Source organism: Bos taurus, chromosome 10, assembly GCF_002263795.3.
Source record: "Bos taurus isolate L1 Dominette 01449 registration number 42190680 breed Hereford chromosome 10, ARS-UCD2.0, whole genome shotgun sequence".
Taxonomy (NCBI): Eukaryota; Metazoa; Chordata; class Mammalia; order Artiodactyla; family Bovidae; genus Bos; species Bos taurus.
Window position 1 is genome coordinate 56,279,285 of NC_037337.1, and position 24,293 is coordinate 56,303,577.

The 24,293-nt window shown below is 38.3% G+C and overlaps 1 protein-coding gene across 1 annotated transcript in view; it reads right to left on the bottom strand.

Annotated features, from left to right (window-relative positions):
• Positions 1–24,293, bottom strand: part of UNC13C (unc-13 homolog C) — a 685,158-nt gene that overhangs the window by 643,747 nt on the left and 17,118 nt on the right. The window contains 1 exon segment of the mRNA NM_001206460.1: positions 17,691–20,939. Within this exon segment, the coding sequence (NP_001193389.1) occupies positions 17,691–20,679 (2,989 nt within the window). The 5' untranslated portion in view covers positions 20,680–20,939.

The following is a 24,293-nucleotide window of genomic DNA, read 5'->3' on the forward strand; positions in this document are numbered from 1 at the left end:
CCACATCTTCATCTTTTCTATCTTTGCCAGGCAGCCGATGACTTCATCTAAGAATGTAAATCCTGCTTTCTTTGATTTAATATCTTCCTTCTGTGTGAAACCTCTCTGTGAGTGGCCCAGGCTTTTGGAGTCTTATCCTGAACTGTCTCTGCTTCCTGGCATCATGCTCTCATTCATTCTCATTTGAGTCACTGACATCTTAGATGACAAAAGCTTTCTTATCACTGACAGAAATCAGCTTCCCCATTCCCCTCTGAGTGATGATGCACATAGATATTCCTCTGTAAATCAAGTCAGAGCTTGCTACCTCCCTAGTGACAAAGGTGCACACACCCAGAAATAGGTTTTAGATTTCAAGCGGTTGGTATAAGAGCAAAGAATTTGAAGGGAGCTCCCTATACAAGTCTCTCTGAATTGGTAATGATAAGTTCCTGTGAAGTCAGTTATCAGTATGTTAATTAGCAGTAAGTGTTCTCACCATCACCATTAAGGAATTATGGCTTGTTTTTATTATATAAATAATACATGCTTATGATTTAAAACCAAGAAATAGAAAAACATAGGGAAATATTTCACAAATAGAGTCATATAGCACATGCTGTTCTACATCTTGGAATTTTTTCAGCTTACCATATGCAAGCATTTATATATACCTCATTCTTTATAATGACAACAGAGTAACCCATTGTCTGGATACATTATATGCTTTTTTTTTCTTTTTTATATATTTTTAAATTTTATTTTATTTTTAAACTTTACAATATTGTATTGGTTTTGCCATATATCAATATGAATCCGCCACAGATATAAATGTGTTCCCCATCCTGAACCCTCCTCCCTCCTCCCTCCCATCCCTCTGAGTCGTCCCAGTGCACCAGCCTCAAGCAACCAGTATCATTCATCGAACCTGGACTGGTGACTCATTTCATATATGATATTATTCATGTTTCAACGCCATTGAACAATAGACTGGTTCCAAATTGGGAAAGGAGTATGTCAAGGTTGTATATTGTCACCCTGCTTATTTAACTTATATGCAGAGTACATCATGTGGAATGCAGGGCTGGATGAAGCATAAACTGGAATCAAGATTGCCAGGAGGAATATCAATAACCTCAGATATGCAGATGACACTACTGTTACAGCAGAAAGAGAAGAAGAACTAAAAAGCCTCTTGATGAAAGTGAAAGAGGAGAGTGAAAAAGTTGGCTTAATACTCAACATTTAAAAAGGTAAGATAATGGCATCTGGCCCCATCACTTCATGGCAAATAGGTGGGGAAACAATGGAAACAGTGACAGACTTTATTTTGGGGGGCTCCAAAATCACTGCAAATGGTGACTGAAGCCATGAAATTAGAAGAAGGCCAAAGAATTGATGCTTTTGAACTCTTGTGTTGGAGAAGACCCTTGAGAGTCCCTTGGACTTCAAGGAGATCCAACCAGTCCATCCTAAAGGAGATCAGTCCTGGGTGTTCACTGGAAGGACTGATGCTGAAGCTGAAACTCCAATATTTTAGTCATGATGCGAAGAACTGACTCATTGGAAAAGGCCTGATGCTGGAAAGATTGAAGGTGGGAGGAGTAGGGGTCGACAGAGGTTAAGATGGTTGGATGGCATCACCGACTTGATGGACATGAGTTTGAGCAAACTCTGGGTGTTAGTGATGAACAGGGAAGTCTGGTGTGCTACAGTCCATGGGTTGCAAAGAGCTGGACACGACTGAGGGACTGAACTGAACTGAACATGAGGCGAATCAGTTTGTAGTAAGCTCTTGAGCACCATCACTGTGTGATCTTAGACAAAACATCTAACCTCCAGGTCCTCATTTTCCTCCACTCTCAAATGACAGAATTGGGCTAAATCATTGAGAATGCTCCTTAAAGCCTAAGACCCATTAGTCTAAGAAATGCTACATTAAATCTACCTGTCTTCTATGTTTTCTGCTGTTTCATTTTAAAAGAAGTCTGGATACAAATAATTGTATAGGTAGTCCATGTTCATGGATTGCAATAATTAATTTTCCGTTCAGTTCAGTTGCTCAATCATGTCTGACTCTTTCTGACCCAATGGACTGTGGCACACCAGGCTTCCCTGTCCTTCATCAACTCCTGGAGGTTGCTCAAACTCATGTCCATCGAGTCGGTGATGCCATCCAACCATCTCATTCTCTGTTGACCCCTTCTCCTCCCACCTTCAATCTTTCCAGCATCAGGGTCTTTTCCAATGTGTCAGTTCTTTGCATCAGGTAGCCAAAGTATTGAAGCTTCAGCTTTAGCATCAGTCCTTCCAACAAATATTCAGGACTGATTTCCTTTAGGATTGACTGGTTTCATCTTGCAGTCCAAAGGACTCTCAAGAGTCTTCTCCAACATGAGAGTTCAAAAGCATCAATTCTTTGGCCTTCAGTTTTCTTTATAGTCCAAATCTCATACCCATACATGACTACTGGAAAAACCATAGCTTTGACTAGACAGGCCTTTCCTGGCAGAGTAATATCCCTGCTTTTTTATATTCTGCCTAGGTTTGTCATAGCTGTTCTTCAAAGAAGCAAGCATCTTTTAATTTCATGGCTGCAATTACCATCTGCAGTGATTTTGGAGCCCCCCCAAATAGTCTCTCACTGTTTTCATTGTTTCCCTATCTATTTGCTGTGAAGTGATGGGACTGGATGCCATAATCTTAGTTTTATGAATGTTGAGTTTTAACCCAACTTTTTCACTCTCCTCTTTCACTTTCATCAAGAGGCTTTTAGGTCTTCTTCACTTTCTGTCATAAGGGTGGTGTCAGCTGGATATCTGGGGTTATTGATATTTCTCCCTACAATCTTGATTCCAGCTTGGGCTTCATCCAGCCCAACATTTCACATGATGGAATAATTAATCTTATTAATATTAAAATGTCCATACTACACAGAGAAATCTACAAATTAAATGCAATCCCTGTCAAACCACCATGTTCACAGAATTAGAACAAATAATAACCTTAAAATTTGTATAAAACTACATAAGACCTGAAATAGGCAGAGAAAACTTAAGAAATAAAGCAGGAAGCATCATACTTCTTGATTTCCAGCTATATGTCAGATATAAAGATCAATGGTATAAATAGAGACCCCGGAAATAAACCCATACACATATCATCAATTAATCTATGACAAAGGAGGCAAGAATACACAATAGAGAAAAGACAGTCTCTTCAGTAAGTGTTGATGGGGAAACTGGAAAGTTACATGTAAAAGAATAAAATTAGAACACTTTTTAACACCATATACAAAAATAAACTCAAGATGGGTTAAAGATCTAAATATAAGACCAGAAACCATAAAGCTCCCAGATGAAAATAAACACAGGCCATACACTTTTTGACATGGAACTTAATATTTTTTTGATCTGTTTCATCACACAAAGGAAACAAGAGCACAAGTAGACAAATGGGACCTCATTAAACTTAAAAGTTTTTGCACAGCAAAGGAAACCATTGACAAAAGACAGCACACTCTCTTTCCACTTATATGTAGAATCTAAAAAATAAAACGAATGACTGAATATAACAAAATAGAAACAGACAGATAACAAACTAATGGTTATCAGTGGGGAAAGGGGTTGGGGGATAGGCAAGATAGGTGAAGGGTATTAAGAGGAACAAACGACTAGGTATAAAATAAATTAGATACAAGGATATAATGTACAGCACAAGGAATATAGCCAGTACTTTATAGTAACTCTTTATGGAGTATATCTATATCAATATTGAATAACTGTGATGTTTACTCGAAAATAATACAATATTGTAAGTCAACTATATTTCAATAAAAATAAATAAATAAGAGAGTCTGAGTTTTCCAAAAACTGGGTACCTTGTGCTAAAGAGAGTATGATAAATAAGCAATTGTTGGAAAGTTATTTACACTTCAAACCTGAGTTATCAACAGGGAAGTCCAAGAGGTTGGACAAAGTTTCCAAGCATCCCTCATGTTTATTCAGTCTTGTAATCAGAAGAGTGTTTTCTTGTCCATCTGATTTGATTTACCTTGACATGGAAATAACTTTTTTATCCACAAACTGTTTCTTCTTTCTAAATAATTTATACTCACACTGAACAATGCCAGAGAAACAAAAGCCAGCAACAGAATCAAATTATAGTAATAAATATAGTAATAAATACATTCATAGCTCAATAATAGTACTCAGCACTTCTATAATATTTCTCAGCCTAGAAGATGCACAGAGCCATGTCTTTTTCATGAGAAAAGGAGATCCTTCTAATTAATACTCCATTGACTAGTTAAGTTTTGGGAAGAAAAATGAGTTACTTAAGCAACCGACCATAAGAATCAAGGACCTGTGAAATAATTTAGAGTTGTAACAGACAAAATGTATGACAAAGTTCATCAGTGATTTGCAAAAAAAATTTTTTGTTTAATAATTGGTTTTAATATTAATGTATGACAAACCTAGACAGCATATTAAAAAGCAGAGACATTACTTTGCCAGCAAAAGTCCATCTGGCCAAGGCTATGGTTTTTTCAGTAGTCATGTAGGGATGTGAGAGTTGGACTATAAAGAAAGCTGAGCACCAAAAAATTGATACTTTTGAACTGTGGTGTTGGAGAAAACTCTTGAGAGTCCCTTGGACTGCAAGGAGATCCAACCAGTCCATCCTAAAGGAGATCAATTCTGAGTATTCATTGGAAGGACTGATGCTGAAGCTGAAACTTTAATACTTTGGCCACCTGATGTGAAGAGCTGACTCATCTGAAAAGACCCTGATGCTGGGAAAGATTGAAGGCAGGAGGAGAAGGGGATGACAGAGGATGAGATGGTTGGATGGCTTCACCGACTCAATGGACATGAGTTTGGGTAAACTCCAGGAGTAGGTGATGGACAGGGAGGCCTGGTGTGCTGCGGTCCATGGGGTCGCAAAGAGTCGGACATGACTGAGCGACTAAACTGAACTGAACTGAAAAATAATGTATCCACATTATTTTATAACATACTTGACTGGGACTGTGGCTAAATTTATGGAGCCAGATCAAAGATTTACTCTGTCTGGTTTTTATTCTTGTATTGACTATAAAAGGCATCTGTGAAAATCATTTGTTACCTGCCCAATTGGGTCATTATGCATGTATACACAGTCAGTCAGGCAAACACACACTTGTGTTCCTTCCAAAATATTTGCACAGAAATATCGCTCTGATTCTTTACATGTCTATCAGTCCTGTTAACCCCACGTCAAAAATGTAGAGACTTCAAATTGTTTAAAGATAGTTTCATTCAAGCCTGGCCTTATGTGTGCTCTGTTACTGAAATGGTGAGATTTCAGGATATCTGGACAAACTCACCTATCCAGAAACTATATAGTTCATCTGTTTGACAATTCCTTAAATGGCTTTATCAGCAAGAAAACCTGTCATTGTATCACAGAAGAGAAAAGGCGTAAAAATGCCAACATCCCCAGGAGATGCAGTTAATGAACTGAAAATCAATTACAATAAATATCAGAGTCACTCTACAAAGCAGTGTTGGGAAGGGCAGGGGATGATAAGGCAGGGAGCAGTGGACACAGAACTTGCCAGCCCAGGATACTGGGAGCCAGGGGCTGGTGGGGGGCGGTAGTAAGAAGCATGTAAGCCCCATTCACTTCTACACAATCTAGTCCTGATAGTCTTCAATATACACAGAAGTGTGTTTACTCATTCAGTGCTGTCACTAACACTAATCTCTAACCCACTTCACATCACTGTCTAAAATCATTTCTAAGGTCTCTCAAACCTAGGCATTCTGATTACAATTAGTGAGGCCTTTTTCATAAATATCAATATCTTCCTATTGTTCACAAGAGGCAGTATAATAATTAAGAGCGAGCATTCAAACCCTGGCTCAGCTTAAGGTGACTCAGCTAGGTAAATGACACTAAACTTAATGGCCTGAGTCTCTGTTACCTCTTCAGTAAAGTGAGGGCATTAATAGTCATGACTGCATGTCTTAGTTTGGGTTTCCACAAAAGTAGAAGTTAGGACGAGGACATGAGGGTATAAGTAGCTTCTTTGGGAAGTGGTCCCTAGAAGCAGAAAGGAGAAGCAGTAAGAACGAGGTAGAGAAGTAGGGTCTAGTCTAAGGGTGCATCGCTGGGGCTGCTGCTGTAGACAACAGGGGCTTGATTCAGCAAGGCCCTCCAGAGCTGTGGTCTCCTGAAGGGTAGGTAGAAGGCTGATGCATTTTTCTAATAACCCCACAACACCTTTGCGTGAAGGCTGCTGATGAGAATCCCTGAACATCAGGGAGACTCCAAAGCAGAAATTCAAAAGAATGAAGGCACCTGTTTGAGTTGGGAGGCTGGCAGTGAAAGATGAGGCTGAGCACCCATGCTGTGGTCCATGACAGCTGCAGCCAAAACCAGAGAAAGGCTCAGATGTGTGACCTGAAGCTCCAGAAACACTGCCGCACTCAGTGGTTTGTGGAGACTTCAGCTGAAAATTGAATGCAAAGGATTCACTTCTGTCATATAGTTTGAGATGAATAAATGTTAGTTGCTATCTTTAATGTGATGATTCCTTTTTATTTTCTAGGCTTACTAGTAATAACAGCTACATGTTAAATGAGAATTAATAATTAAATAGTAATTGTCATTAGCTATCTGGTGATTTATCTTTTCTATGTCCTCTCCTAATTATAATTATGATGTCCTTCACTGTACACATTCAGGTAAGTGCTAATGAATATTTTTATAATAAACAATTGAATAATAATATTTGATTACAAGCCACAGTGTCTCTTAAAACAGTTAGTTTAAGAAACCATTTTGTTGTTTTTTTTTTTAATTGCTGAATAGTTGGCTTACAATGTTGTGTTAATTTCTGCTGTATGGAAAAATGATGCAGTTATACAAACACACATATATTTTTTCATATTCTTTTTCATTAGAGTTTATCACAGGATATTAAATATAGTTCACTGTGCTAAACAGTAGGAACTTATTGTTTATCCATCCTATATATGCTAATTTGCATCTGCTATCCCTAAAAGAAATAATTTTGAACTGACCTGAATTAGGTTGTAACCTTATCAAGGAGCAAATCTAAGCCTTGTGTCTTGTGTTCTCTCCCATCCCAAAGCCCTAATTCTGAGCACATCACACTTCTAGTACTCAAAAAATGCTGTTGGATTTCCTTGATTCTCTGTGCTGAAATTGCCCTGAGGCAAAACAGTTAACCAGCCAGAAGTTGCATGTTTTCATGTTCCATGAAAACATCAATAACTGTAGTTATTAATACTGTGTCCAGCACTTTGTGCTAAGTTGCCGAGGCTCAGTCTTTCAAGAAGTCAAACCACAAAAATAATAATATAATTGATCACTTCTCAAAATGCATTCTAAATGGTTTAGTTCAGTTAGGAAACATATAAGAAGGTAATAGTACTTGGGGCTTCCTTTGTGGTTCAGTGGAAAAGAATCTGTCTGCCAATGCAGGAGACCCAGGCTCAATCCCTGGGTGGGGAAGATCCCACATGCCGTGGAGCAACTAAGCCTGTGCACCATAACTACCGAGCCCATGCTCTAGAACACAGGAGCTGCAACTCCCAAAGCCTGCATGGCCTAGAACGCGTGCTGCTCAACAAGAGAAGCCACTGCAATGAGAAGCCTGTACACTGCAGTGAAGAGCAGACCCCACTCGCCGCAACTAGAGAAAGCCTGCAAAGCAACAAAGACCCAACAGCCAAAAAGAAAGAAAGAAAGAAGATAATAGTACCATTTGACTTCTGGCAAAAATTTCTCAGAAACAGTTTAAGATCAAAATAAGAAATCTCTTTGCTTTTTGGATAGATTGGCTCCCTACTGATACTTACTGGTTTGTCTGAAAACCCACTTTATTTTTATTTATTTATTTTTAGTACATGGAGGTACGATTATTATTTGCTGAGTTTGAGGAAACTCGGCCACAGAGAAATTAAACAACTTGCCTGAGATTAGACAACTTGGAGGCTGACTCCAGGGCCCCTGTGTTTAACCCTCTGCTTGGCTACCTCATTGGTGGTCATTGAGGGATATTGTGAGAGATGCCTGGCAATGACCAGCAACTCACTGCCTATGAGGGAAGCAGCAATAGGCACTTTCAGCATGATGAGCCCAATGCTTGCTGGACCTCATCCTCAAAGTATTACAAAGATGTTCTTAAAAGATTTGTGGATTTGTATGTGTCTCTGGACACACAAAGGTGATGGACTGTGGGGACCACAGTGGAACTAGGGCAAAAAGACAGGAGATTCTAGTAATAGTCCAGGCAAGAGATGATGGTTTCTAGAACTAGGGTAGAGACAAGAAGTTGGAAAGAATTTGCTATGGTTGAGAGATAATTAGATGGTCAAATGGTCAGGGCTTGTGAAATAACTGATTCAAATTCAGAATTCTTGATGGATTGAGGGTTAATGAAGCCTTAAGTCCTGTTCTCAAGTCTGGGCTGCTAAGTGAAGGGAGGATGCATTTCCAGTCACCTCCAGCTTCAGAAGCACCTCCCTGCAAGGACTTACACATCAGGAATATCAGAAAGAAAGGAATTCAGATGCTGAGCAGCCAAAAAGAAGACAAATGTCTACTAAAGAGTGACAAGGAAGGGTCTAAGAACGATGGTTCTCTGACCTGAGCAAACAAAGGGTAGTGGTGCCATGTACTGAGAGAGGAAATCCAGGAGGAGAAGCAGGATTAGGAGACAGAGGATGAAGAAAGTTTGCTGTTAGGCATGGTGAGTTTGAGACCGATGGAATATCCCATTTGAATCAAGTCCTACATTCATTTTGGTCAATCTGTGGTAACTAGGAGAAAAGAAAAAGTGCCAACTGCTCCACAAGACTCAGAGAAATCTGGGATCTGGATATTTCACCAGATTTGTCTCATGCCATTCTCTGCCTTGCTTGATAGACTCCAGCCACATCAGGCTTTCCTTAATTTTCTTAAATATATCACAGCACTGTCTGCCTTAAGATTCTGGCTCAATACACTTCCTCCGCCTGGAATGCTTCTTTTATTTCCCTTAGCCTAGTTCATGGTATTCATTCTTCTGACTTCAGGGTAGATGTCATTTCCTCAGGGAAGACTTTTCTAAACTTCAAATAAGATGCTGTCTTAGCACTTTCTACTTATTTCTCCCACACAGTTTAAAATGACGCATTTGTATGCTTTTGAAATTTAAATTCATCATACATACTTCACAAGGACAAAGACCAAATAAGATTTGTCACTACTATAACCCAGATGCCTAGCCAGGCAATTAGATACTTATTAAGGAATGAAGGAACTAGTGGGTGAACTAATGACTAAAAGAATGAATGTCTAGTTTTGGGGAAGGAAGAGTTAGCCCAAAGACACTGATTCAGGACCATCAACACAAAAATGAAAACTCAAGCCAATGGAACATGAAATCATCCAACAAAAAACAAAAGGACAAAAGCAGTATTATTAACTATTAATTAATATGTATTTCTTAATGTGATCCATGACTCATCTTGCATTGAGATTAACCAAAGATTTGGTCAAGGAATTTATATTTTCACCAAGTGCTTCCAAGTGATCCTTCTGTATTCTAAAATCTGAGAAACCTTAACTTTAATATTCAGCAGAGAGATACTCTTGACACAGCTCCAAAAGTTTGTATTGCACACTAGGTGTTCTCAAGTCCAGAAGAAAGAAGCATAGACGTATATAGTAGCTAAGGGTATGCTGTGTGTACAGGGCATCAGAATAGGATTCAGAAGTCCTGGAGCTGATCCTTGGTCCCATCACGTGCCAGTTTTACAACCTACATAACAGCTAGTAATGAACTTGAGGGAACAGATACTTGAAGAGGTTGGCTATCTCACTGATGTTGTACGAGAATTAAATCTGTGAGAGTTAATTCTTAAAAAAAAAAAAAAAAAGGAAGCAGCACAAAAGTTGTTTTATGTGTTGAGAAACTGCAAAGAGAATGTTGATCAACTTGGGAATTATCCTATTGATCTTCCTCAGATAGTAAAATACGACCCTGTTAACACTGAGTAAATTCACATCTTCTGTGTGTGTGCATGCCCATAAGAGTGTGTATGTCTTTAACTGTAATCACTAAAGAACAGAAATAGAAAATGAAAGCCATGAACTTTCCACAAGACATCATTAAGCATCAGAAAAGGCATTAAGGAAAGGGGAAGCTTAACCTACATCTCCGGGAAGTAAGATCATATTCAATCTGTCATTTCTTGTTGCCACTATTACTTGCAACCAACAAGTTTATCACGAGTTTCACAGAAATGATACTTGGATAATCATGTTTCCTGTAATAATGTCATGTAAAATGGAAGAACGGTCTGATAGCTTGAGTGCTGGCTTATGATTTGGGAGGACAGCTGGTAACTGCAGATCTGCTGATAAATCCATGCTGTCAGGTAAATCAACATTTTGCCAGCTCACATCTCCATCTTATAAAGTTGAATAGCAATACTTAATTTCTGAAATCTTAAAGTCAGCAGCAGTGAGTAAGCACATAGAATCTGGAAAAGAAATGCTAACTCTAAATCCTGGTTCTTGTACTTCTTAGTTCCTTTTTTTCTCCTCTCCTTAGGTAAATTTATCTCTGTTTCTTATCTATAAAATGGAGATAATAGCAGTATCCATCTCATAGGATTATCGTGAGGATTATATGACTTAATATAGTGTAAAATATGTAGAAAAGTATCTGGCACATAACAAAGCACTCAGTAAATGTTATCTATTTTCAAGCCACCTATCTTACAGGGTTCTTAAGAAAATTAATGTGTGTGTTTGTGTGTGCCAACACTACAATAAAAAATACCCACATAAACATCAAGTTTAATACTTGGAGATTAGTTCTATCCTTTTTAAAGTAGTAATGATGGTTAAATTGGAGAAGAAGTAAGGGATTAGTTGGGGCAGTGAAGATGGCTGGAGGGAGTAGAGAGAGATATTTATTTTAAGTAACACTGCTCAAAGTATCCTTGGGATTGACTACAGAGTCATATCATAGTTGTTAGAATCTGCTGAATGTTATTCATTTTTATCCTCTAAGGGTTTCTTTTATTTTGGAAGTAGCTGAGACCCAGTGTGAACCAAGTTTGATGAATGAGATAGTTAACAAGATTCCATAAAACAATTTCCTTTTAAAAAGAATAAGAAAATGCATACCGTAGGTTGGAATAAACAATGGTGAAGAAATCTATTAATGCATTTAGTTCCTTCTGGTCTTGTAGTCTATGGAGGCAACCTAAACTATTAATAATACCTTATCATGGAGACCAGTTTTATTTGGGGTCAGGGTAACCCAGCAACCTGAAACTCAGCATCAGGTCACTGCCTGCAAGTTGAGCTCAATCCTTGGATGCCAGGGGAACAATCAAGCTATTTTTTTAACCTGTATTAGAGACTCATTACTGACTAGAGATCCAGGTTCAGATATTTGCGTCACTCTCTAGATGACCAATCTAGTATATCAATCCCTCCGGGATTTGCTTTCCTCTGAGTAGTTACTATTCTGAGATGTTCAGATCCTTTCCTAATCCCTAAACAAGTAACCAAGGCCCAATCAAAAAACTGCCTTCCTGGGGGAAATTCTTGCCCACATCAGGTCCCCAGTCCTCTCTGTTCTTGGCTGCTCTCTACCTCCCCAACTGATGCCCAGAGTTAGACTCTAGGTTCCCTAGTAGTCACTTGTAGTCTGAGGTATGTTTTCCAAGTAGGAGATTTTCCTCTAATGCATTGGGCTTTCGTTCTTCACTTCCTCCTGAGATTTATCCCAGAGCCTGAGTTACCCCAGTGGGTATATCTAGTCAGATCCCAGCACCTCAAACTCTAACCTAATCAATAACAATTGACTAGGCCATACTTTCCTGTGTCTTACACCAGACTCCAGTTTCTTTATTTTATCCCACACTCCACAGAAAAGTCTCACATGATTCACAATTTCTATAGAAGCTCTCTATTTGAACTTGCAAAAACTATATGAACAATGACATTAGCGGGAAAAAAAAAAAAAAAAACCTATCCATCTGAGATTTTGGCATAATACCTTTCCTTGAATCCCTGGAGTTTGAAATCTATACTGCAGGCTTTGAAGCAATATTATTAGTATAATCTGGAAATCATCTTTCATCATCAGTTAATATTTCCTTGTAAAATGTGTTATATTTTTAGTTTCCCTACAAAGACAAATGTTATAGGAATACAGTTTGGAGCCATTAATAATTATAAATAAACAAAATCTTTGAACCCTAGAAATTCATTGTTCCTGTTAAAAGCTGACCTTTGTGTATCCTTGTGAATTTCTTCTCTACCTCCTGTAAAATGCTTTCATTCCTCAAAAACTCTGATTACTGGCACTCCTTAATTTCTATAGTCTTTTAATATGAGAACTGTCACCCTTCCAGATTTTCTAAACTTTTTAAAAAATATGACACTATCTCATCCCAAACTATTATCACTCGCTTTGTGTTAACAGAGATCAATATTTACTACAGCAGCCAACACAAAACTGGCTGATCTTAAAAGCATAACTTATCCGTATGCTTAAAAATATAAGCTATGTCCCTTCATGAAAAGACTCACCTACACCTGCAATGAGATGTCATGGAAAGAGCATCAGATGCTGAATTCTGTTATATGTACATCAATTTCCATCAATACTCTTACTAGCTGTGTAGCCTCAGACCTGCCTTTGCCTCTTTAAGACTCAGTCACCTCATTTGCAAAGTGGGGCTAATACCATACAACAAAGATTAAATATGTACTTAAAGATTCTGGAGGTGAATAGAATTGGAAGGTGTTATGCATGTGTTGGTTCTCTTCCTATCTCTTAGTTCCATACCACATCAGAATAATAGCTTTGGGTCCACTTGGAACTATCTTCTTGTACACACCAGCATTACCTGTCTCCCCACTCAAGTGATTTATAAACACATGTGTTCTTTTGAGCACCAATCCTCTCTCCTAAAAAAATTACTCCTTTGGGCATTTTGGGCTTTCTGTCTAGCAAGAAGCAGAGATGCTAGCTGTTTCCACTGCCTGTAAGGATCCTTGGCCCCTTCACTCCTTACATAGATCATAGCCTGTCTCAAAAACCAAGACAATCACTTGATATTTTAAGTAATTATCGAGTATTTGGAAGCAAACAATACTAAACCAAAACTGTATTGCTATGCACTGATTTTAAATAGAACATTTTACAAATGGGCTGTCTTTTGTTATTACTAGTACTGTTATACTTGCCTTGAAGAAGAATGTTTACATTTGAAGGACTATATATATTGCTTCTCTATATTTTAATGTGTAGAAATTACCAAAACCTCCTCATAAGTGTAATAACCTGCTGCTCTGGAGAATTATAAATCATTCTTTATTTTAAGCAAATTATTCACACATTTTCTTAGACTGATTCTATCTCTTCCAATTAGAAAAGAGGAGATGAAACAATCCTTCATGGGCAGGTATAGTATTTGCTACACAGTACTCAGCGGCACTCTTCAATTGTGCTCTGATGCTCACTTGCCTCAGAGAACACCCTAAAAAGGCAGACTTCGTAGCTCCTGAGCTGGACTCTCCACAGCAGAGGCCCAGAGATGTTCAAAAGTGTAAGCACCTCTTGATAGATAAACTTGGACCAACAAACCTCCAAAACTTAGTTGAAATATTTATTCTTTAGCATTAAACCTGGAATTTAAGTAAATTCAGTAAGTTTTTAAAGATGTATAAGTTAACATCATCATAGAAAGAAAGATGTGATTAACTGAGCCAAAGGTGAGAAAAGTCAAGTTTTCACTCTCCATCACATTCTCCCTTTTGTACTATATTAAAATATATCTGATTTAAAAAGTCTTTTTAATAGAAAGAAAGAAATTTAAAGTTTATCTGAATTCTAAGAATTCTCCACGGAACTAGAGAGGAGTCTAGCATTTATTTGTGGACTAGATAAATATGCCAGATACTGGGGCAGGCTCTGGCATTACAGTAGCAATGGAAAGGGAAATTCACTCATGGACTTTACAATCCTGTCTAGCAGCAGCCTCTTCCAGAACGTACAGGCAGCCTGGAAATGACATTTCAAAACAAAACATTTTTTACTATTTTTCTTGAAAAACTTACTTCAAACTGACTTTAGAATCTAATTTCTTGTAAAGTGTACTCAGACTTTAGAACATCATCCTTCAAACATCTGTTGTACAGTATTTTTGGGGCTCTACAAGCCTTGGTTTATAAGATGAACCATGCATTTGGACTAGAAAAACTGAGAATGAACTATTTAACATGGTAAAACCTCAGTGCTTTTCATAGTATTTCTATTTTCTTGTGAAAATCCTTTAGTTGGAATCAGCCCTGCCTGTGGCCAAGGTTACCTCCATCTTTCATCACGTCTCTCCACCTTAAAACATGAACAAAACAATCTTTGAGGGGAGTAAGCATATGGCTGCTCTCAAAAACCAAATTAACCATCTATTTAATTCTATATTCACCGTCTTACTACCTGTATGACACTGAACAAGTTATGTAAGCTTTCCGCATCTCAGTTTCCTCACCTGTAAAATGAGATAATAATGGAATCAAACTTACAGTGATGCTTTAAGAGACAAAGGAATAAAAAGATAGATAAAACGCTGGGAAAATGCCTGGTATATAATAGTACTCAATTATAAGGTTGCATCTCTAATCATTCTGAACCCCTAGGAAATAAAGGCACAGTTTAGCAAGTAAAGGCCACAGTTTGGATTTGGATTTTACTTGAAAGCTCATGTTTTTTATTCAGTATCCTGCTTCCTTTGATGTAGCCATTCATCCAACACATTCAGTGCCATCTTTGTATAAAGCACTGGTCAAATGAAAGAATGAAAAGACAAGACTTCTGACCCTCAGATTACACCTTAGAAGAGAACATAAGGAATACAGATAAATTGTCATTATAAAGGTGGACACCAGAGCTCCAAGAAATAGGTATAGGGAAATTCAGAGGAGATATTAATTAATTCCAGTCGATGGGTGGTGAAAGGCTAAGGGAAGGGGATCAGATATTCACCATCATGGTGTGTTTCAGACCAGTTACACACATAGAGTCCAGCAGCAAGGGAAGAATATGGCCTCGTGGAGGTTCTGGCTACATGTAGACTAAAATCTCTCTCCTGATTGGCCTGCTGTTCAAAGTTAAGATTCTCATATAAACTGGCATCAAACATCCATGTACACTGGGGTCTTTAAAAAGTCCCTCTTTACCAGGACCCTGAAGACAAAAGTTGAAATAATTGATTCAAATTCATAAGCCAACAATTCCATCAAGGAGAACCACCTCCCACATTGTTTACAGCAAGAGATCTAAGGTCCAATCTTGCCAGGTCAGTAATGGAGAGAAGACAGCACTGCTACCTAATGGTGACTGCATCGTCATGAAGAGAAAAATACGCTGGCATCTGCCCAAAGCCCAGTAAGCAGATGGCCATGGGTACAGAAGCCATCATGACGATTGGCACCTCTTTGGGATGCTCTGAACCGGGAAGGGGCCTGAAAAATGCCCTCCCTTGGCTGCCCTTCCTCATGAGGCATATTGGTGTCACAGGAGGGGGACAACTGCCTGACTGCTGCCAAAGAGAGAAGAGATGGCCTTTAAAATCTAGGCTACTGCAACCTCCTGGGTAGTCAATCTGGTGCCTTTCAAGCCATCAGAGAGCATCTTAAAGATGTATGTATGCTTTCCTGTAGGATAAATGATATCCAACAGATTCCATTCAAAGTTGGCTCATAGGACAATAAGCCAAGTTCCAAGATGGTAGAGTGGTTTGAGTTATCTGGAGTCAGTGTGTCAGGTATGACACACCTGGTGTGTTAGGTATGTGGTACACAATTGTTTTTCCTATGTTAGGATTCCGAAGTGGGTGCTGTGTGAATAACCAAATGAATTCATATTTTCTGAGGATAAGTACCACTGAAAGACTAGGATTTTAGCTATGTAAATAGTCATTATAAGTAACAAACTACCTTGCAAAAGTTTGCTAACTGGGGACCTTTTTATGAGTTGATGAAGATCCACTTTCTTTTTTGAAACATATAGTTTCATTGTATTTATAATATTGCCTAACATTTTGGATACCTTAACCAATTGGCATGAAAACACTCATGTGTTGCACCACAACAAACACACACACCTACACACTTTGCTTATTCTTAATATGCTTTTGAGTAGATCTCTCTGAATCCAGAGTAAGTAAAATATAATGTCAAAATCCTGACCTGTATTTCAGGCTTTGAACTATGAACTGAGTTTCAGTAATAAGAATATCTAGTATTAAAAGTCACTCCAAAATAAGATATTCCAGTATGCATTACATTTACATAAAATTTTAGCTACTGCCGTTTCAAATCAATTTTAAAAATATTTGACAATGCTTCCCTTTAAAAATAACAACCAAAAAACATAGCCTATGTACCCAAGATGCCCTTGACTTATGTTTTTTAAAAAAATTACATAAGATATGCTGTTTTATATGAACAGAATTTTAGAACAGAGAACCATAATAGTTATTTCAATTGTTTTAGGGTCTAAAATAGTTTAATCATGAAGGTATCTGTTTAGTCAATGATCCACCCATGTTAGCCAGAACATGACCAGTTTGAAGTTGTATCTGATCACAGAAAATGAAGCCATAATCAGCTACCAGATAAATAAATTATTATATTATTTTATAATAACAAATAATGTTTGATCATATAAATATATAAATTTGTGAAGTATTATGTAGAGTATTTTGAAGATGACATTTCCATATTCAAAGAAACCATTAACAGTATATGATCAATTAAAACTGAGATTATATCAAACTATCCTAAAGATATAAAGAGATAAGCATGCAAATAAAGTAAATTTTAAGGGACTGAGATAAAGTTTGGTTGAGAAATTAAAAGTCAACAAAACTTTTACTTATATGTAGCTACTTTTCAAAACTATATGATCCAAAATTGTTCCCCTAGGAGGTCAAGGAAAATTATTAGGTAAGGTACTATTTTCATTTCCATAATGGTCAAGAGATTCTACTCCACTCTTTAGGAGGAAGATACTTGTCTCTATCTCCTTACTGACTCCTTCAAAAGAGTGACTTGTGACCATTCCGGCACAGCCTGGGACGTTAATGTCCTCCCTTAGCTTCATCAGTAAGTAGTGAGTGAAGTTGTCATCCGTGGTTCAGGATGGGGTTGGCTGTGTACACCTAGTTCTTCCTGCTGGCATGCTCCAAAGTACAGAAGTGATGGGGAAAGGAGTGGTAAATCTAGGAATCTATCTTTCTTAATTCTTTAAGATTAAGTTTATCTTTCTCCCTATCCCTATACAAAACCAAAATGTAGACCCCAGGCTGCTCTTTGATTTCACCCACCCTTCCTTTGATACCTGATGCCATTAAATTGGAAATATGAAGGGCCTTTTTTGACTAATCCTAGCACAGAAATCTCTATCCTCAGAGTATAGTGCTTATTTTAGTATGACCTATTTGAAAGCATGTTGATTTTAAATTGTCAAGCCCAGCTTGTTGGGGGAGCCAAGTAAAATAAGATTCTTCTCAGAATAAACATGCAAATTCCTTGAAACTAAATTCCTTCTCCCAAGAGTAAACACAGAACATGTTCTAAAGAACACAACCCAATGAGCTCATAATATAGCAGTTAAACATAAATACCTCCAGCCAGGATCTTCTCTTCCAGTTCTGCCATTTGCTTCTTATAGGCTTTCAAAGCTGCTTCTTTGAAAGAGGGACGAATCCTCTTTGGCTTTGTGACTTCCACTGGTTGTTCAGGGATGTTTTGGTTTTCGTCTTCTTTCATTTGCATTTCAGCCGGTGCTTCATTTAAGGGTTCCAATCCCCCTTCACTAACCACATCATCTGCCTGCCCATCATAACCCTCATCTTGTGGGGTTTCATAAGGGGTTTCATATGAAGGGTGATCATACTCCGGCATTTGTTCATCTGTTTCAGTAACACTAGTCCTGTTTTCTAGCTTAGCAAGGACTTGTTCCATTACTTCAACATAATCTGTTTCATTATCAGCCACTGGTTCACTATAGTCCTCTTCATCCTCTGCTTTGTAATAATAAGGTTCTGTGTAGACATCAGAGTCAAGGGTTGTACTCGATTCATTTGCAGTTGATTGGGATAATGTCCGAAATCTCCCCATTAAGGAAGAGCCGCTGTCCTCATACCCACTGAGACTCTGTGTGCTTTTGTTCCATACCACTTCCAAGGCTGACTTAGCTCTCTGTAGTGTAGATCCAAATTTTGGGAAGCTGAAAGCCTTATCGGAAAGGTCAATGCTTAATCGACTATGCCAAGATTTGGGTGGGGCATCCTCTGAATCATCACTTTGCAATTCACTTTGACTTCGATACATCATGGACAACTGGTTTTGGTTTTGGTACAGCTCATTAGAATTAGGTTCCTGATAAGAATTATACTGGCCAACCCACTGTCCTTGTGGTTCATTATCCAGCCCAGGGCATGGAGATGAGTTGTCATCTTGGGTTAAATCATAGCTCTCAGAGTCATCCTGAAGGTCACTGTGGCCCTTTCCCAAGTCTTCTAGGTCTTTATGGTAAACATCAAGTGGTTGATCAGATAGACTGTTTGTGTCATAGTCAAAAGCTTCCTGGGTAGATGAATCCAAACCTAAATCGGCTCCTTGCTCTTCTTGATTCCATTCTTTCCATGGAGAAAGATCTTCATGTAAAGAGAGCTGAGAATCACTGTAGTGGCTCTGGTCTCCAGAAGCACACACCATGCCATTACTCACTCCACTGTCCACGGTTTCTGTGTATTCAATTTCACTCTGCCCTTGGACACCCAGAGGAGCCCCATTCAAACCCTGATCCTGAGGGTTGTCATACATGGTAGGGGTGCCCTCCTGTTTCCTCTGCCAAAGTTCCCGGTCTGAAGAAGACAGGAGGGAACTTCCATTAGTTCTAGTGAAAAACTGATTTTCTGAAAAATCCTCTGAATAAGATTGACACAATTTGGAAAAATCAGATTCAGAACGGCTAAGTTTAGCAGTGAAAAAATCACTCTGTGAGTGCCAGAGAGGTGTCACATCTGCATAATGGGTTGTGGTTTGTTTGGCCAAGTTATCCGATTCTGGCAAATGTGAAGAAAGTTTATCATATTCTGATTTATTTGCAATTTTGCTGCTACTAGCAGTTTTATTCTTGGCTCTAGCATTGTGTGATTTTGAACTTGACTTGGAAGCACTTCCTTTTGTTGGAAACTCTGACTTGGAAAGTACAGCATAACTGTTTCTATTGAGATCAGATGCCAGCTCTCCATCACTGTCATCAGGAGAGTGCCAACTGTTCTTAAGTCTGGGCTCTGGAGTAGATAGCTTTATGTCCATGCTTTCATATGTCTGGGAGGATGGTATCCCTCTTTCTTTTCTTTCTTTGATGTCATGAGTAAGAATATCTGTTGAGATTCCGATGCCTGTTCCTTTGAGTTTATAGGATTTTTTTAAGACTAAATCCCTTTGCTGAGGGGTTTCAAAGTACACAAGGATGGGTCGAGGCTTTGCATTCGGGCAATCCCTTTGGTGTCCTATCCTCTGAGCAAATTCAATTTTAATAGCATTTGGTGCATCGGAAAAACCCATTTTATCTATTAGAACTTGGTACACCACACTTTCAATATATTCAAATCTTTCTTCGGGCACATTTAAAAATCTCAGGCTTGCTTTGCTTCCCACATGACCTAAGTGTTTAATATAATCATGGATGTCTCTAGTTTCCCTCCGAGACTGGACAAACCCTGTCCGCAGCTGCTCAATTTCGTTTTGCACAACCTCCACGCTGCTGGAGATCTCATCAATGGAATGCTTGAGAGCATTGACATGCCCTCGGAGTTCAGAAAGTTCTGTTTCTATCTGACTTATTCCCTGAAGTTCCTTAAAGATCATTTCCATGACATCCTGTGTTTGGCTAATGCAGACAGAGGAACTGAATCCAGGCTCCAGGGCGTTGGTCTTTGGGTTTCGGGCAGTTCGGTCCAAAGATTTGCTTCTGATTCCCCAGGTTTTCTTCATTGTGCTCAACTCTGAATCCGAGGAGACACACTCTTGACTCTTTTTCCATTTCCTCAGTTTGCGTAAAGCTCCTAGCTTTAAGCTCTGCAGAGTGCGTTCCCCGTCGGAACTCCCCTCTGAGGGCGCCAGGCTGCTGGAGCTCTTCCTGTTGCGTCTAACGGGCATCATGAGTGCTGACTGTGCCTGGTTTTCTGTACTGCTCCTTAGTTCACTGAGTGATTCTGAGTAGGAGCTCTCAATGGAAGATAACTCCTGAAGGAGCTCCTCATGATCACCGTTGGCTACATGAATCTTCTTCTGGAGGCCATTGGCAATAGCTACTCAGTAACTGAATGTGGGGGAGAGAGAAAATTCTTTGTTAGCCTCCTCTTCTTCGGTGGATAAGTTGCGAGTGGATGAACACTTTGCAAGCTTCTTTACTGTGCTTTTCAAGGTGTTAGAAAATTTGGGGGTTTTGGTCTGGCCAGCAACAGGAAGGTCTTGATCTTTTTTTGGCTGACGATTCTCTTTTTTTTTGGTTGTATTTCCCAATTTCTTTGTAAACATTCCTTTGCAAAGCTTATGGATGTAAGGTAAAATCAGGCTCTTGAAAACATTAGCCACCATGGAGAGCAATTAGAGCAAGCTTTTCTGTCCCAGGAAAGTAAATAATGTATCAGGATGGAACTCTGTAAATCCAAGGCCAGCATCACTGTTCAGATGTTCTGTGAATCAGTGAAAATAGCAGGAAGGGCCTGCTGTGGCTGCCACAGTGTCACTGTCCTGGGAAAACCAGAAGCCAGGCTCCATTTATGAAAGACATTCATTCTCTCTTGGAGGAGGGGTTTCATGAGTCTCTCTCATTTCCACATAACTTCAGGCAGTACCTAAAAAAAGGAATTACAAAGTCAATATCAGAATTTGATCCTAGATTTAGCCCATGGCTAACAGTTTTTGAACTTTTCAAGATACACAGTGTGTGAAAAATTGCAGAGGGGACACAGAAATTTCAACACACAGTTTTAAAACAACTAGGTAAGGAAAGCAGAACCGATAACTGTGTTTAAATTATCATTTCCTTTTCCTAAATCGCTTATGGGTAGACACAGTTAAAATACTAGTAAAGGTAATAGTAATTATTTAGAAAAGTTTGTATAAGATGACAGGCAAATTTTAATAACTATTATATATTCACTATATGAGCTTATCATTTCCATTTTATATCTTTTCCTAAAATTACATTTACTTATACAAATATTACATTTCAATTTAAATATATTTGCCCCACCTCAAACATTTAAAATTCACTGAATTAATATTATTCATGTACTTAAGATTTTTTCTTATTCAAATAGTCTTACTTTTCTAGGTATTCAATGATTGATAATTTCTTAAATAATGATTAAAGAAATCCAAGTAAGAAAATATTTCATAGGATGATGTAAATACCAAGAGAAAATGCATCCTGTATAGACATCAAATTTGTCAATGGAGTATCATGAATTGAAAAAATAGACAATTATATAATATTTAGGCATATAATAACAACAAAAACACAATAGGAAAACCTTATATTTGAAAATAAGGATAATACATCTAAGTTCTTAGAGAATGTGGCTTGGAAAAGCAAAGCCACCCTAACCAACCAGTGCAGACTTGTGGCAGGTGGCAGGAAACCCATCCCTAGGGTTAAGATCATAACTGAAGATAGAGTGCCAAATCACAAAAAGAGATTGTACCACAAATAAAACATGTCTAAAGATACTAAAAAACTGGTTGGATATATAATTCATCCTATGATTTGGTGTTTTATAATGTAAATGACCACATAACTAAGTCATATTTGTGATAGTTAGCTTCTTGAATTATCTGGACAACAATGACAGTTTACATTAATTTTTCTGGTTTACCAGCACTGTGCCTTGTATGTAATAGGTATTCACATATAATTTTGTTGACTTGAACTATTTCATCACTGAAATATATCACAGAGTAATAGTAATGACCAAAAATCTTTGTTGATATCAAGCTATGGATTTGAGTAGATAAATGTTCTAATTCTTTAAAGAATACATCATAAACTGCACATTGTTTTAGGAGCCTGATGGCTCTTTATCAGCTCCCTCCATTTGGAAATCTGCCAATTTCACTTCACTAGGATTCTGCAGGGACTTGGGGAATACATTCTCTGGCCAGGAGCCAAGTTTCATAGGAGACAGGGCACTGCAATGCAAGAAGGAAGCAAAAAGATGGAGAGAGACAGACTCTAAATCCATGTCTTCTGGATTTCATAAACAGTCAGAGTCAAATTTTGCTTGTCTGAAACAATTTGTCAGTCATTCAGAATTACATGCCAGGACCTGTTTTCTAATAATAAAAATGTCAAGAAATTAATTTCTGAATTAAATTCAAAAAACATTTATTGTACCCCTATGCAACTTCTCCTATGGGGACAAAAAAGACATATTGGAAAGTTAAGTAGCAGTAGAGTAGATAAATTATTTAAAAGCCAACTTCAGTAAAATAAATTGTTCTACTAATCACTCTGTCGAAGATCCTGGGTTTCCCAAACCTTGAAACAAATACCTGATTTTTGTTTAGATGAAAGCAGGAATTTTGTCAATGCCTCTAATATTTTCATGAAATTGTGTTCAGGCTTCCTGACCTGTGTTACTAATTCAGAGCCAATGATCTAGACAATAATGGTTGGAACAATTTTGAACAGGAAAATTTAACCTGCAGTGATGCCCTGCTTCAAAATGCAAACCTGAGGGTATGTGGACACAGTTGCACAGATGAACTCACTTGTTCTGTATTCTAACCACATGGAACAACTTGTTATTCACTACAAGCTCTACTCTCTTTCACACCTCAATAACTTTTCTGTTCTCTCCACCTAGAATATCATTCATGTCTAGCCCTCCTTGTCTATAAAAATTGTGTTTCAGCTTCAGAATCATTTGTTCAGTGAAGACTTCACTGACCACCTACACTGAGCTTTTCTCTCTCTTTGCCACACTCTCCTGCAAGCCAGTGCATAAGCAATACATATTATTCCCTACTGTACTCTCATTCCTGTTTCCATCCCCTGGACTATGTCCTATTTAATGGGAAGAATATGACTTGTCCAGTTTTAAACATCCTGAACCCAGCATACATAAAAACATTTGATAAATAGTTATTGAAGAATTGGTCCAAAAGGTACAATGTTTCAGTTGTGCAAGTTGAAGAAGCCCTGAAGACCTACTGTACATCACAGTGCCTTTAGTTAATAATACTGCTGCTGCTGCTAAGTCGCTTCAGTCGTGTCCGACTCTGTGCGACCCCATGGACTGCAGCCTACCAGGCTTCTCCATCCCTGGGATTCTCCAGGCCAAAACACTGGAGTGGGTTGCCATTTCCTTCTCCAATGCATGAAAGTGGAAAGTGAAAGTGAAGTCACTCAGTTGTGTCCGACTCTTATCGACCCCATGGACTGCAGCCTACAAGGCTCCTCCATCCATGGGATTTTCCAGGCAACAGCACTGGAGTGGGGTGCCATTGCCTTCTCCCAGTTAATAATACTGCATACCCAAAATTTTGCTAAGAAGGTAGATCTTGTGTTCATAACACAATCTTGGTGATGGTTTCACAGAGGCATACTTACCTCCAAACTCACAGAAAGTTAGAAATTAACCCACATTTCAGTCACTTATTAAATATCATCAGCTGGTTGTCCAAATATAAACTCCATCAAACACCTAGTCATTTTCTTGAATGATTAATCTCAATTTAATATCATATCCTAATTATTGACTTCCCCAAGACATATAGCCAGGAATCATTCTAGATTCAATATGATCCATCATATTTCCATACCCTATATATGTTCACTCATCCCACTAGTGATGCCTCAGTGCTGAACTCCACAATTTCTCATCTGGACTACTACAATTGTATCCTATATGGTCTTCCTAACTCTAAGTTGGCTCTTCTCTCAAATCAACCTTTCTTAAAATTAATACATTTAAAAGATGTAAATCCTTCCACTTAAATCACTATCTCAGTAGTTTCATGCCCTGTCACTTCCAGAAGCATGTCTGCCTAAGACACACTGAAATAGTAACAGTTCTGTGATCATTGTATTGTTGCCTCACCAACGTGCTTTTGCCCATGCTGTTCCTTCTGGCTTCATTTCTTTCCTGTCCCCTCTATCTCCACATCTTACTCATGAACGTCTCTAAGGCAACTAAACATCTTAA